This window comes from Cydia splendana, chromosome 26 (assembly GCF_910591565.1).
Source record: "Cydia splendana chromosome 26, ilCydSple1.2, whole genome shotgun sequence".
NCBI classification, from domain to species: domain Eukaryota; kingdom Metazoa; phylum Arthropoda; class Insecta; order Lepidoptera; family Tortricidae; genus Cydia; species Cydia splendana.
Genome location: NC_085985.1, coordinates 3,475,942 through 3,491,974, shown reverse-complemented (window position 1 = coordinate 3,491,974; position 16,033 = coordinate 3,475,942). Strand labels below are relative to the sequence as shown.

At 44.2% G+C, this 16,033-nt stretch overlaps 1 protein-coding gene across 1 annotated transcript in view; it reads right to left on the bottom strand.

Moving 5' to 3' along the window:
• The window catches only part of LOC134803429 (cilia- and flagella-associated protein 91-like), a 64,883-nt gene that overhangs the window by 26,449 nt on the left and 22,401 nt on the right, over positions 1-16,033 (bottom strand). The window contains exons 7-17 of the mRNA XM_063776248.1: positions 14,147-14,213; positions 12,330-12,450; positions 11,038-11,206; positions 8,951-9,145; positions 8,618-8,791; positions 5,655-5,842; positions 4,955-5,101; positions 2,710-2,839; positions 2,264-2,355; positions 964-1,112; positions 176-345 (exon numbers count right to left, since the gene is read on the bottom strand). Of these exons, the coding sequence (XP_063632318.1) occupies positions 176-345; positions 964-1,112; positions 2,264-2,355; positions 2,710-2,839; positions 4,955-5,101; positions 5,655-5,842; positions 8,618-8,791; positions 8,951-9,145; positions 11,038-11,206; positions 12,330-12,450; positions 14,147-14,213 (1,602 nt within the window). The remainder of the gene's footprint in view (positions 1-175; positions 346-963; positions 1,113-2,263; positions 2,356-2,709; positions 2,840-4,954; positions 5,102-5,654; positions 5,843-8,617; positions 8,792-8,950; positions 9,146-11,037; positions 11,207-12,329; positions 12,451-14,146; positions 14,214-16,033) is intronic.

Here is a 16,033-nt window from a genome sequence, read left to right as displayed (position 1 = left end):
AGCAGAAGTTGCTAAGCGGGCCAGGTGTTAAAATGATGACGCGACTTTATTGTTAAGAGAATAAGAGCGTGTCAAGGTAATTTTGAACACCTCGACCGCTTAGCAACTTCTGCTGCTGACTGTACGTATACAAATACGGTCTTCCCAGCAATTATTTTTTTTATGCCGATTCTACCTTCTTTAATTTCCGCATCGTCGATGAGTCCGAATATGGTCTTCCTGGCGGACTCGGTCCTGGCGCTCTGCAGCGCGGACACGCGGTGTCTGGACGCGCACTTGTGGGCTTCAGGAAGTAGGAACTGCTGGACCAGCTCGGCTACCAGCTCGTTCTGTTCTGCTGTTGACCTGGTACAGAAGATAGGCGAATCAATTTTTTGACCGATTGTTTTGAGTGTCTCTTGTGTTACTCAGAATTTCTCTGGAGTTACCAAGACACGAGATACACAAGTTGCTAACATCATACCATATAGATGAACTAAAAAAACATATCTATAAAGACACCGCATAATGTTCGAAGTTTAGAGATTACTAGAGACCCGCCCCGGCTTCGCACGGGTTACACAAAACCTTAACAATTTATAAACCTAAGCCTTCCTCAAATCACTTTATTAATAGGTGAAAACCGCATGCAAATCCGTTCAGTAGTTTTTGAGTTTATCGCGAACATACATACACACAAACAGACGTGGCGGGGGACTTTGTTTTATAAGCTGTAGTGATAATATTTTGTAAATTTTCTACCCGTCTCAAGGACTAGGAGAGCCGACCCCAAATAGAAATGAGAATAAGGCCTGAAGAAGAAGACTAGCCCCTGGGTTACAAACTCACAAAGCCTCATTCTCCTGATCCTCTCTCTCAATCTCCTCCGCCCTCAGTTTAGCGCGACGCACCGCCTCCTCCACGCCGTTCTATCCCCTTTGCGACCATGTGTCTACTGTCTCCTGGGTTACTTGTCAAACTCACATAGCCTCATTCTCCTGCATCTCCCTCTCAATCTCATCCGCCCTCCGTTCCGCGCGACGCACCGCCTCCTCCTCCACGCCTAGCTCTATCCCCTCGGTGATCACGTCGTGCAAGTATGCGTCTACTGTCTCCTGGGTTACGCCTATGATCTGCCAACGAGAGGTTAAAATAGATTAACGTGTATTTTTCAAAGTTTCAATGCAATTTTGCGACATTTGGCTGTAAATAATATACAGATTACACATGTCACCTTATCCATCGAGATCGAAAAATACTATAAGCGCTAACATTTGATAATCGTAGAATTATGTACGTTTGCTGTAACAATCATTTCCAGTAGTTTGGGGCCCTAGAATCAAATAGACGATTATGAATTTCGATTTCCACAATACAGACTAGTTCATAAATGATTTATGTATACATTTTCTCATCTTATTGCAAATGTAGGTGAAAAAATGTCAAAATCAAATAAAAAATCATTTATTTTCAGGCAACTAGGGCTCATACTGGGAAAGTGAGGCTGAAGATCGCGACCACTGGAGGAAAACCCTGGGTGAAGGGGTTGCATACGATGAAGCGTGGTTTAGCCTTCTTCACACTAGGCGAGAACTGAGACACCAGCGCGCCGCTCTCCCACCTTCGTCACCGCGCACGGCATTCTCCTGCCAGCTATGCGGTCGCGGCTGCCGCTCCCGCATTGATCTTAATAGTCATTTGCGGAATTGCTGCACTCTTATGGACGCTATATAAACCATCATATTACTGATGTTACAGGCCAATGATGATGAAGGCTCATAATTTATGAACTCAACTGTACCCCTACTGAATTCGTAACCAGAAAGAGTCAAACCTGTCTGAACATGTGGTCGTGCTCGCGCCGGCGGTGCTCCTCCTTCTGTCTCCTGCCGGCCTCGGCCGCTTCTCGCATCATTTTCTCACGGACTACAACAGACAGTGACAACTGTACCCCTACTGTATTCGTAACCAGGAAGAGTCAAACCTGTCTGAACATGTGGTCGTGCTCGCGCCGGCGGTGCTCCTCCTTCTGTCTCCTGCCGGCCTCGGCCGCTTCTCGCATCATTTCCTCACGGACTACAACAGACAGTGACAACTGTACCCCTACTGTATTCGTAACCAGGAAGAGTCAAACCTGTCTGAACATGTGGTCGTGCTCGCGCCGGCGGTGCTCCTCCTTCTGTCTCCTGCCGGCCTCGGCCGCTTCTCGCATCATTTCCTCACGGACTACAACAGACAGTGACAACTGTACCCCTACTGTATTCGTAACCAGGAAGAGTCAAACCTGTCTGAACATGTGGTCGTGCTCGCGCCGGCGGTGCTCCTCCTTCTGTCTCCTGCCGGCCTCGGCCGCTTCTCGCATCATTTTCTCACGGACTACAACAGACATACAAAAAATCAATACCCATACCAAAGACAATAGAGTGTATAGAGGCGGACTGTCAAAGTAAATTATGTAGCCACTGTCAATATACTGCCATCTTTCGACAGAAAATAAAACTTTTAGAACGCCATTTGACTTTGATCATTATTCTTTCACTGATATGTGTTAACTTGTTAAATATTAATATTAACGCCATCTACTCGACACTAGGCCAAAGGTATGGCCATGTTTTCGAGCGATGGCGCCATAACCTTCAGCTTCATGCTAGTGTTTCATATAAATTCCATAGTAGCAAAATCGCCAAAATAAATGTAATTATGTAAAGAAGATGTAGAGAAGCTACGAACCTGCAATCAGTAAGAAGGCATGCTGTCTCCTTTCCTCCTTCAGTCTTCTGAGCTCCTTCTCCAAAAAGTCGAGCGCGGCCGACACCGTGCTGCCACATAGTTCATCCACTAGGGCCGCAATGGCGGTTTCCTATACACACAAAATAGTAATAGCCTCCTAAGTAGTGTTGTGAATAACGCTTCATTTCGAGGCTTAAAGACTCGAACCCTTAAGACTCTCGAGGCTTAACGCCTCAAAGGCGGCAAAGGCGATTTATTACTTAAAACGCATAAAATCAATAAATACAATTCTCAAATATAGTCGAGTCTTCAATACTTACGAGTCTTGAGGGCTCGAGTCTTTAAGCCTAAAAATAAGCGTTATTCACAACACTGCTCCTAAGGCCCAGCTATGGCTGGACATATATAAAATACAAAATCCAGAATTTGCCACTGAAAACCTTTAGTGCAGGGAATAGAGTTGATTTTGGTTTTGTTTGAAAATTGAACGAAACAAAACAAATGCGACTCTGTTCCAATTGAATATGATTTAAATTTCCTCGAACTGAATAAGAATACTATAGGTAGGACCTTGGGCCTTAGGGAATGTTACGCGAAAGTCTGCGTAGGGGACGCCACTACGACAATCCATCACAATTAGTGATGTACCGACTATTAATTTGGCCGACTAGCCGACTAATCGGCGCTCGGATGGCCGATTAGTCGGCCGACTAGTCGGCCAGATCATTAGTTTCGTATAAGTGCGGTTCAGATGCACTTAAAAAAATCGTTTTACCCCTATTGTCACGCTATTCATCTACCTAAAGGCAAAAAACCGGGCAAGTGCGAGTCGGACTCGCGCACGAAGGGTTCCGTACCATAATGCAAAAAAAAAAAAACAAACAAAAAGCAAAAAAAAAAACGGTCACCCATCCAAATACTGACCAGTCCCGACGTTGCTTAACTTTGGTCAAAAATCACGTTTGTTGTATGGGAGCCCCATTTAAATCTTTATTTTATTCTGTTTTTAGTATTTGTTGTTATAGCGGCAACAGAAATACATCATTTGTGAAAATTTCAACTGTCTAGCTATCACGGTTCGTGAGATACAGCCTGGTGACAGACGGACGGACGGACGGACGGACGGACAGCGAAGTCTTAGTAATAGGGTCCCGTTTTACCCTTTGGGTACGGAACCCTAAAAAGGTGGTAAAGCTAAAAAATAAAAAAAACCTACGGCTATATTTCATATGTACGACAACCGGACAATCGCACATGAAAGCGACCACACTGTCAATAATTCGAACAAAAGTTTTCGTAGGCACCCTAAATAGGAATTTGGGTAAAATAGGTGAAAAGCTTAGGTAAATATTTGCTGTTTATTTATTTTTGCCCTGTTTTTCTGTCACTCTTAAAATGCCGACTAATCGTCCATTTTTGCCGACTAGTCGCCGACTACGAATGAGGCCGGATAGTCGGCTTTCCCGAATCACAATCTGAGGGTCTACCGTGAAACAAGAAAATCGAATTTTCGATATCTAACCTCTCTATCTCTTGCATATTCGAGCGATAAAGAGGCAAATAACTAAATTTTTCGATTTTCGCGTTTCCTGGTAGGCATAGGCACTTTGTAAACAAACTGCCTTGATACATCGATGTCATATTTTACTGTCTGTGAAAACTTGTCAAAAAACAGTTTATGGCACAGTATGTATAAGTTACTCTATGGTTCACGATGGGTGCTAGTGCTGCACTCTGGCGGCAGAACATGGCATTATTACCCCCTATTTAAATGTGGTTGATCTTATTTTGCTGCTAGAAAAGAGTGAATAGTATTTCTATTTGTATAGTATTCAAAAGTAAACTGTCACATTAAATGCTACTCTTTGTAAATTTACTAGTGTTCAACGTCAAAAGTTGTATGGATATTGGCAAAAACTGCAAAAAACTACATTTTAAGCCTAGCCAGTTTTTTCTTTTTTAGCTAGAGCCTGTCATTATCATTTTTGACCTGGTTCAACTTGCACCAGGGTGCCTAGCCTAGGTGACAATCGCTTGCGCTACGACAACGAAACGCTTAGTGTATCTCTATTACTCTTCCATATTAATGCGACAGTGATAGTTGCGTTTCGTTCGCTACGGAGCGTAAACGATTGGTATGTTGGCTACGCAGCCAGGGCAATCCCCTTCTCTTTCCTTATTTTCTTTGTGTAGACCGTGTGTAGTCTTTCTAGCACTAAAAGATAAGTTAGAAGAACACCATTACCTCCCTATCCGCCTGCGTCTGCACCACGTGGTGGTCGCGAGCTCGAGCTTCCTCCTTAGCGATGTGGATCTTATCTTCCTTCTGTAGACCGTGTGTGGTCTTCAGCTCTTCAGTCAGTTCGGCAGCGCGAGTACGGCCTTCGTACATCTGTGAGCAAAAAACAGCAGTTTCAAAGTTGGCGTTTATTATCTTGAAATGCTTAAAGGTGGTGGTTCATATTGCATTAGTATGGTTTCTCCCCTGTGTGTATGCATTATTTTCTAGAAATTTGCGTTTAATTTATTTTTACAGCAACATTTTTGTCTATGAAGCGGTCAGTTCCGGCTTTTGTTTCATAGAAACTTCATCGTCAGGTAAGACTCTTTTTAAAACAACAGCGGAAACGCTTGTAAAAATAATGTTTAACCTTTTGAACGCCGCGCGTCATCGTGAACCTTGCTGAAATGCACGAAGGTTGATATTGGGCTGTAGGCTGGCGGTCAAAAGGTTAAATGTGAATAGGACAGATGTTCTATGTTGACGTAGTAAAACGCTACTAAAATCTAAAGCTCACCAAACATTGCACAACGCGTCTTCTAATGATCCTCTGTAGAGTGAACGCCGCCTGGTAGCAAGTCTCATCGCATGAGTATGGTTTCTCTCCAATGTGTACGCGTTATTTCCTTGAAATTCGGATTAATCATTTATTGAAAAAGCTTACCAGGCATTGTACGGCGCGCCCTCTTATGATCCTCTGCAGCGTGAGCGCCGCCTGGTGGCAGGTCTCGTCGCTGTCCTGCACGGCGTCCACCTCGGGGGTGGCGGGGCGCGGGGTGTCGCCGACGCGGCGCGGCTTCAGCACGTGCAGCGGCCCGGCCGAATGTTTCTCGCCAGCGCCGAGACGCGCCTCTGAAAGTGTCTATAGTGTATAATACAGGGTGATTTTGTTATCTAAGATCAACTCTGAGGCGTGAGTAATATGTAGGTCATACTTAACAACTTACTATGGGGTTAATTCAGAAATCGCGAATAAAAATCAGCCGTCTCATACATTTGAATCCGATAATGTTTACTATGGACTATAGAACATCAGATATTTTATACCACCTTCACACTCTACAATATGAAATATATGCGAGTGCCACTTACATTGCTCATTGCTAGTTGTATAAAAAAAAGAAAATTGAATTTATTACTTAGATTAAAACTAAAAACTAATACTAAATAAAATTAAATTAAATTAAAATACGTCCAAGAAATTGGGCCCCTTTGGCATGGTGCCGAGGACGCTGGCAGCATTTCCCCGCTGTATTGCGAAGCTAATACGTTGAGCGAGAAAGCTGCCAGCTCTTCGGTCACCAGTGAAGTCGATAAGCCTTTTAGAAAGTTCTTTGAAAAGATGTAGGGCATTAGGACCCCACGGGCCAAGGGTCTCAACCCCAAATGGCATAAAAATATAGTCGGGGCCGAGACCCCTGTACTTCTGTAATTTGAGCTTTTCGGCCGCTTTAGCCGCCGCACCTGCTTGGTTACTGGTTCCCGTGAGGTGGGAAAGGGCCAGAGTGTCTACGCAGGTAGCGTCCCAAACTAGCATCCTTCCCAAACCCCAAGGAACCAGGGACATACCGTCCGGTCTCTTGCCGTCGTCTCTAGCTATGCCAGTTGGCTCCAGTAGAGCTGGCACGTTGACGGATGCAAGAGACCGGCGGATTATGTCATTCAGTGCGGCGTGTCTTGAAAAGCGACCAGCACTTTTTTGACAGGATAGCCCGTGGTGTCCTAATTCATCGACCTCACTGCCGCAGGGGCACCTGTGTGGAGCACAGACACGGACGAAGACAGGTCGCGATGCAGAGTGTCCGGCGTGAGGAAGGTTCCGGTGTTCGGTGAAGGATAAGCCCGGAGCCAATCACCGGACTCCCTCGACGCCGAAGCCAGTAGTCTGGCCCGTTCGCGGCCTGTACTACGGCTTAGGAGGGAATTCACTGAAATTTGGCACATGATGTCATCCCAGCTCCTTTGACAATTTGGATGAGTTGGGAAATCCTTGTTCGGGCAAGCACTTGACCAAGCTTTCTTAGCTTCGTCCAAGCCCGCGGTCTCATAGTTTGAGGGAAGTCCCCGTAGGATTTTACCTATGAGATTTGCGGAGCTGTGGACTGAAGACAAAAAAGCTGGCAAGGATACACTAGAAATTTTTCTGATCCCTAGCCCACCATGACGGATGGGTAGGGATGCTTGGGTCCAGGAATGGTCGCTGAGCTGAATGTTGAGAATAGATTCCAAAGTTGACTTAATAAGGTCATCTAAAGGTAAAAATAATATTTTCGAATTTCCAAATAGGGCTGCAGAGAATGGCGTATGTCAATTTAGGGACAAAAAGGCAGAATTTAAGAATTGTAATTGCGTAGTGAGGACTTATTTCAAGAAGGCGGGTTGAAAAGGTTTTGAATTTGGAAATTGAATTTTGTATATAATTTTGAAAAGACTCTTCGAAAATAGGAGACCCTAGGAGGCAAAGTGACTCGTTGTTAACTGTTTTTATGTTTGGAGTTAGGGTGTTGAAGTTTTGTTCAATATTGTTGTGATTAGGGATGGAATTTGGAATGTACAGTTCGCATTTGCTAAAATTTATTTCAAGGCCGATGTTCCTAAATTCGGTCTTGATTGTGGACAGGTCGGAAGTGACAATATGTACGTCTCCTCCTAGGGTTCCATCATCTAGGTACCACACGTTAAATTTAGAATTTTGTTTTTTGATGATAGGGTTAATTGCCAAAGAGAATATTGCCGGCCCGAGTGGGTCACCCTGCTGACAGCCAACTTCTGAAAAAAGCACGTTTTGGCGATATAATAATTTTGTAGGATCTGCGTAGGATAGAAGGAGATAGTTGTAAATTTCGGGTATGTTATGTTTTGTTTCTGTCAGCAGGGTGTCTCTGTTTACTGAATTGAAGGCATTTTTAACATCAATTTTGATCAACACCTCGGACGTCGTGTTAGAGAGGTAAGTGCGCAGGGAGTGTACGGCTGCTTCGCACCCCCCTTTGGTGCCAAATCCTAGTTGTATTGGTTCGAAATGAGGTTTTAATTTGATATTATGTGCCGGACTGCTAATTTGGATGCGAGACGCCGAAGTGTTGTACCAACGGCGTTTGGTCTCACCCCTCCGTTTTTCTTGTTTAGGGCGATAAGGTTGGCGCCGAAAAGAATGGGGACTATATCAGGGTAAAACAAACTAAGATCCTTAGATCCAGGTAAAAATCCTTGAAGGTACGGTTCATATTTGCATGAGTATGGTTTCTCTCCAGTGTGTAAGCGTTATTTTCTAGAAATTTATGTTTAACAATTTAGTCTATGTGTGTGCAACATTTTAGTCTATTAAACGGTCAGTTGCTGCCATTTCGCTTCATAACTTCTTTTTTGCCAGGTAAGGCTATTCTGAAACAGCATTTCAGCAAACAAGTTTCAAAAAAAAAAACTAAAAGCCAGCGCCATGGCTAAGGACACTAGTCATCGGCATATGCTGAGTGGCATCCATTTTGGTGTCTTGTATTAGAATAAGATATTTGTATTATAGGTTAAGCTTGTATTCAACACCAAATAAACCATTACTATTCTACTATTCATTTTGTTTTGTGACACTAATAGTCGCTGGCCAGTCTAAATTTAAAATTCTCTTACTTTTCAGATCATTATGTAATTGCTCCAAAAAGTCCTCGCTCCACTTAGTTTCGCGTTCACAGAGCTGCATAGGATCCCTGGGCAGGTGGTGTCCCGAGCAGGATTTCTTCAAGTCCTGCCCGCACTGGTCAAGCCACGCTGGCGGCTTGGAGAGCTGTTCGTGGTCTTCAAACGCTGCAACAGAAATGTATTTGTGTGATGCTGTGTTTTGACCAGTTTTCTTTTAAATCTAGATAATTCGTAGTTGATTAATTTCATATGCAAGCAATAAGGCAAGAAAGTTGACCTTTTGCCAAAATTTTTATTTGTAGGATAGATTGAACAAAGTCTCACCCAACAACGAAGGATCGTAGTATATGACCGCATGTTTCCTGCGCGCCTGGTACCCGTGGCGCGCCAACGGCGCGTGCAGGTCCGACGTGGGGTCCGCCGCCGTGTACGTCACGGAGCCCCCGCCGCGCGCGCCCCGTATGCGCCCCACTAGGCCTTCGCGGCCGTATGAGTGCGCCATGGTCAGTTTGCGGATCTCTGAAAACAAGATAAGATTTGAAGAAGTGCTTAGCGAATAACATTTTCACTTCTCATGCTCAAAAAGTGCACCTTTATGTCGTGCGTAGACGACATAAAATCGCATTTTATGCTCTAGAGCATAAAGTAAAATCATCTATTACGACCCTTATTGACTTAGCAATAAAGTCCAAATTCTGCCATACAAACTGCCAGCCCTGCCGGCGCGCCCCCGACCGGCGCTCTCCCGATCGGCGTGCCCCGCGCCTCCGACCGGCCCAAGAACAATTTTCTTTAGTCTTGAATAAATACGTTAAAATAACCTAAAATATTTGATTTTTTGTATATTTTCCTCGCAATCGAAGTGAAAAGCAGAGTGTACAACCAGGGCATAAATGTCCATTTTTACCCTCGTCTACTATTTTGGTCTTCGCTTCGCTCAGACCAAAAAATTGCCTCGGGTAAAAAGGGGTCACTTTATGCCCTTGTTGTACAATCTACTATTAAAGAGTATGAGTAGGTAGTATCCATCGTAATATATTAATATGTATGTGAGAATTATGTAGTAGTATATTCATTGTATATATTTTATTATTTTTATCTGTGTATGTATATGTAGTTTATTATGTTTTACAGTTGTTTGGAATAGTTCCTAATTCAATTCTCTTACTTTTCTTCTTGCACCATTTTTATTACATCTCTGTTTAGCCCTATGGTTGACTGGTAGAGAATGCCTTTAGGCATTAAGGCCGCCATTTGTACATTTTATTCGTATTTTGTGCAATAAATAAACATTTATCAAAATAAGTTTGTGTTAAAAAAAACATTAAGTACAAGCTTTTAACGCTGTACTTTTTTTTCAACAGGCAACTAATAATCATAGAGACAATTCTAACAAACTCAAACACAGCTGCAAAAGTGAAATGAAAAACAACCATGACTCAGGAACAAATATCTGTGTCATCACACAAATAAATGCCCTTACTGGGATTCGAACCCAGGACCATCAGCTTCACAGGCAGGGTCACTACCCACTAGGCCAGACCGGACGTCAAAGACCGAGAGAGAGAGGGTATTCATAGAGTAGGTATATTTAATTACTTATGCCGTTTTGCAACTCGCTGTAATTCGACTTGTATTCCGTATTTTATGGACACGCCGCTCTATTTCCTGTTAATCTCCACCCAGAGATTCTCTACCTTCCTCTTGGAGGGCGATGTCTGCTTGCTGCGTTCCAACTTTTGTGAAAGACAGAGCAGAAACTATAGAGAAGCGCTGGTAAGAGCGTGCGACTTTCAATCCGGAGGTCGCGGGTTCAAACCCGGCTCGCACCAATGACTTATTCGGAACTTATGTACGAAATACCATTTGATATTTACCATTCGCTTTTCGGTGAAGGAAAACATCGTGAGGAAACCGGACTAATCCCAATAAGGCTTAGTTTACCCTCTGAGTTGGAAGGTCAGATGGTAGTCGCTTTAAAAACTAGTGCGCCAATTCTTGGGATTAGTTGTCAAGCGGACCCCAGGCTCCCATGAGCTGTGGCAAAAATGCCGAGATAACGCAAGGAAAAAGAAAGAGAGTAGAAACGATAGTCCGTCATACGTACCTCTGTCTCTAGTCTTCCGTATCGGTCAACACGCCGTTCCATCTCCTGTTTCTTCTCCACCCAGAGATTCTCTACCTTCCTCTTAGTCCGTGATTACTGCTTGCAGCGTTCCAACGTTTGTGAAAGAAACAGAAACAATCCGTCATCCGTACCTCTGTCTCTAGTCTTCCGTATCGGTCAACACGCCGTTCCATCTCCTGTTTCTTCTCCACCCAGAGATTCTCTACCTTCCTCTTAGTCCGTGATTACTGCTTGCTGCGTTCCAACGTTTGTGAAAGAAACAGATACAATCCGTCATCCGTACCTCTGTCTCTAGTCTTCCGTATACGGTCAACACGCCGTTCCATCTCCTGTTTCTTCTCGACCCAGAGGTTCTGAAGCTTCCTCTTAGTCCGTGACGTCTGCTTGCTGCGTTGCTGCTTCTGCAGCTGGTGCAGCAGCTCGAGCCGGATGTCCTGCAGCTCGTCGATCTCCTGGGAAGACGGGGCTTGTTCATTATTTGAACCATAACGTTATAAAGTAAGTTATTTTTTGTAATAGGATTAGTTGTACATATTGATGTTGGTTTATGTAATATTTGAAGTAAGTATTAACGCAATGAATAAATGATTTGGACATTATTATCTAATAGATTATAAAACATTACATATTAGTAGTTAATTGGGGTAATGATCCCCGCTCTGGATCTTGGCTGGTCCAACAAGTTTCCATAGGGAGCTCCGGAGATTTGGTACTGGAAAACAATGCTTTGAATTTGCTTGGACTCAATCTCGAACCGACGAGTGTATACTTCAAGAACTTGGCATTTTTTTTATACTACGTCAGTGCCAAACAAGCCTACAACCCGCCTGATTTAAAGCAGTCTCCGTAGCCTATTGACGCCTGCAACTCCAGCGGTGTTACATGGTTAGGGGCATCAAGGATCTACGTACAGCCTCTCTGAAGATCCAGTCCCTGGTCTCGACGTCGTTGATAATGTCTTTCCGCCGCTTCATCCAGCGCGGGAACTGCGCGCTCTCCACCACCGAGGTCCACGCACCTAGACCTCTGGGGTGGAGAACCAGTGGTTACATGATTAGGTCGCAAGGATCTACGTACAGCCTCTCTGAAGATCCAGTCCCTTGTCTCGACGTCGTTGATAATGTCGTTGCGCCGTTTCATCCAGCGCGGGAACTGCGCGCTCTCCACCACCGAGGTCCACGCACCTAGACCTCTGGGGTGGAGAACCAGTGGTTACATGATTAGGTCGCAAGGATCTACGTACAGCCTCTCTGAAGATCCAGTCCCTGGTCTCGACGTCGTTGATAATGTCGTTCCGCCGTTTCATCCAGCGCGGGAACTGCGCGCTCTCCACCACCGAGGTCCACGCACCTAGACCTCTGGGGTGGAGAACCAGTGGTTACATGATTAGGTCGCAAGGATCTACGTACAGCCTCTCTGAAGATCCAGTCCCTTGTCTCGACGTCGTTGATAATGTCGTTGCGCCGTTTCATCCAGCGCGGGAACTGCGCGCTCTCCACCACCGAGGTCCACGCACCTAGACCTCTGGGGTGGAGAACCAGTGGTTACATGATTAGGTCGCAAGGATCTACGTACAGCCTCTCTGAAGATCCAGTCCCTGGTCTCGACGTCGTTAATAATGTCGTTCCGCCGTTTCATCCAGCGCGGGAACTGCGCGCTCTCCACCACCGAGGTCCACATACGGGCGTGACGCATTCTGATCAACAATAATACACCTTACGTACCTAATTCAGTTCAGTAATAGACGACAGGGGCAAAGCTATACGTTATAGTCTGCATCTTTAGGTATTTAAATAAAAGTAAACAATAGGGAATATTACGCGAAACTCTGCATAGGTAGCGCCACTACCACTATCTGTCACAATCTGGGGGTCTACCGCGAAACAAGAAAATCGAAATTTCGTTATCTAACCTCTCTATCACTCTTGCATATTCGAGCGATAAAAAGGCAGGTAACTAAATTTCGATTTTCGCGTTTACCGGTAGGCCCTTGTTAACAAACCGCCTTGATGCATCAATGTCATATTTTATTGTCTGTGAAAACTTGTCAAAAACGACCTGACTTTAACCTACATTATTTGACCATGTAATGTTTTCATCTACCCTCAACTGGCTTAAGGAGCTATTTGAGGGTAGATTTTGTTTACTTTTATTTAAATACCTGAAGATACAGAGTATAGACACGGTAAAGATATCTGCATCTCAGGGTTTGTTTGACATAAAGTTTAAAGTCATAATGTATTGTTTGTCATATTATCATTAGTCCTAAAACTGAAACCGTTAACTTTTCAGGATTTTCGTATCCTATCCTATAGATAGGTTAGGTTTGTTTTATGGCAATCTTGAAAAGTTACGTGTTTCTGAACCAAACAAATTATGACTAAAGCCCGCTCCACACTCGTGCGCGAATCGCGGCGCGAAGCCGCGAACGCAAGTGTGGAGTCGAGATCGCAGAACTGCGAAATCGACTCCAAGCTCCCTCCACACTCGTGCGCGAATCTGCGAAATCGACTCCACTCTCGCGTTCGCGACTTCGCGGCGCGATTCGCGCACAAGTGTGGAGGGGGCTCCAAACTCGGGTTCGCGGATTCGCGCCGCGATTCGCAACAATACATTGTGACTTAAAACTTTTTGGGAAACAATATAGACTCCTGCATCTCCGTCCGTATCAGTAACTGAATTATAAGTAAGAACCTGAATGTCTTATGATTTGAACATTAAGGAATTAACTAAACTGCATATATGATATTATCGGAATAAATTCAGATATTGGTTTTTTCATGCAAAATAACAGGTGGCATAGACAATATATGAATTGATTCCGTGACCAAAGACTTCGGTGCTAAAAAACTGATCATTTCAACCCATGTATGATGCGCCTAATAATTACTTTAAGGCAGCTTTAAGGATAGAGTCTGTGCGGAAAGAGAAGAGTCATAGAACGTACTGATTCCCTTATATTCCACGACTCTTCGCTTTCCGCACAGACCCTATATTACGCGTAATGGTGATGTTCCTTGGGTTGTGGGTTGTGGCACTGGTACAGTTAGCAGCAGAAGTTGCTAAGCGGGCGAGGTGAGGAGGCAAAATTACCTTGACACGCTCTTATTCTCTTAACAATAAAATCGAGTCGAGATCATTTTGAACACCTCACCCCTTTAGCAACTTCTGCTGCTAACTGTACTTAACTTTTTAGACGCCGTGTCAAACACAAAAGCTGTCACTCGGACGCCACGTCACCGAAGTGTCAAAACTGAAATTGAACTTTATGCATATGCACGTAGGTCTATGTTGTTCTGTGGTCTGTGACCGATTAATCAGTCTTTGGCGTTGGACCTGCGGTGCGGATATATCGGTCATTGGCGTCCAAAAGGTTAAGAATATATACATACTTGTTTATAATCTCCGTGGTGTGAAAATCGGCTGGCAAGTCTCCGATTCGGAACGGCTTCCCCGGACCTTCAATAAAATAAACCAATACATTGTTAAACTCAAGACCTAGCGACATAGGGTCATTGCGTCAGTTTATCGTCCAGTGCCTGTTTCCGTCCACTTGGCGTAGTTGCTACAGAATTGCGTATAATTTGAATATACGCCTATATTCGAATTTAAACTGTTGTGAGACATACTAACATTGATTGTCGCGCGAGTGACTAAAAACAAGTGAGTCTAAACCGTAAAATTATTCAATACGCCTATATATTCAAGAAATGCGTATAATTTGAATATACACCTGTAGATTCAAATGATACGCCATTCTTTGTAGCAACTACGCCAAGTGGACGGAAACAGGCACTGGACGGTAAACTGACGTAATGACCCTATTTATAAAAATATTTGTTGAGTTGAGTACATATAAATATACCAGTTTAAAGTACAAACAGCAACACAACTGTCCTTCGGTGGAACTTATGGCTTTTATAATAAGGTTTACCGATGGACAGTTGAATGATGGAGTTGGAAAAGCGCTGGTGGCCTAGCGGTAAGAGCGTGCGACTTTCAATCCGGAGGTCGCGGGTTCAAACCCCGACTCGTACCAATGAGTTTTTCGGAACTTATATACGAAATATCATTTGATATTTACCAGTTGCTTTTCGGTGAAGGAAAACATCGTGAGGAAACCGGACTAATCCCAATAAGGCCTAGTTTAAGTTTAAGGGCCTCTGGGTTGGAAGGTCAGATGGCAGTCGCTTTCGTAAGAACTAGTGCCTACGCCAATTCTCGGGATTAGTTGCCAAGCGGACCCCAGGCTCCCATGAGCCGTGGCAAAATGCCGGGATAACGCGAGGAAGAAGAAGAGAGTTTACCGATGGACAGTTAACAGTACGCAACTACTAGAATCTAAAAGTTCCCTGGATTAATAGTCACACGAATCTAGCCGTCGCCATATAATATAATCGATGTTACGTCATAAGTGAACGCGAATACGCCCGTTTAAAAAGCAATTTTACCATCCTATTTATATGGTTCAAATTCGTAAAACAGCTCATACGGAGATAACACGTTTTATTATCTTCAAAATTACCTGCATGCGGGCGACTGATCGTTATCCGAATGAGCTGTTATATAAATTTGAACCTTAATACTATCACGATATAGTTGCTTTTTAAACAACATTGTTGCTTCGGACACGTGCCGAAGACAGGAGCTGACCACTGCATAAAAGAAACAATGCCTTTTGTTTAACCGATTAGAGTTTGAGCCAAAAAAATCATTACAGAAAATTTCAATTATACCCACAACATAAACACAAGCCGTTTATTGAGCTCACTATGGGGCTGGGTCGATCTCTGTATAATTTAATTATCCTACAAAAAACACCTCACCCCACTCCAGCTTGGCCAGATAAAGCACTTCAGGTGTGTTCTCGCAATCCTCCGCCTGCTTGCCATCCGGCTGCCACGGACTGTCTGCACTGACTCCCTGGTACAAACAACAAGTTATAAACACCTCACTCACCCCACTCCAGCTTATCCAGATAAAGCACCTCAGGTGTGTTCTCGCAATCCTCCGCCTGCTTGCCGTCCGGCTGCCACGGGACTGTCTGCACTGACTCCCTGGTACAAACAACAAGTTATAAACACCTCACTCACCCCACTCCAGCTTATCCAGATAAAGCACCTCAGGTGTGTTCTCGCAATCCTCCGCCTGCTTGCCGTCCGGCTGCCACGGGACTGTCTGCACTGACTCCCTGGTACAAACAACAAGTTATAAACACCTCACTCACCCCACTCCAGCTTGTCCAGATAAAGTACCTCAGGTGTGTTCTCGCAATCCTC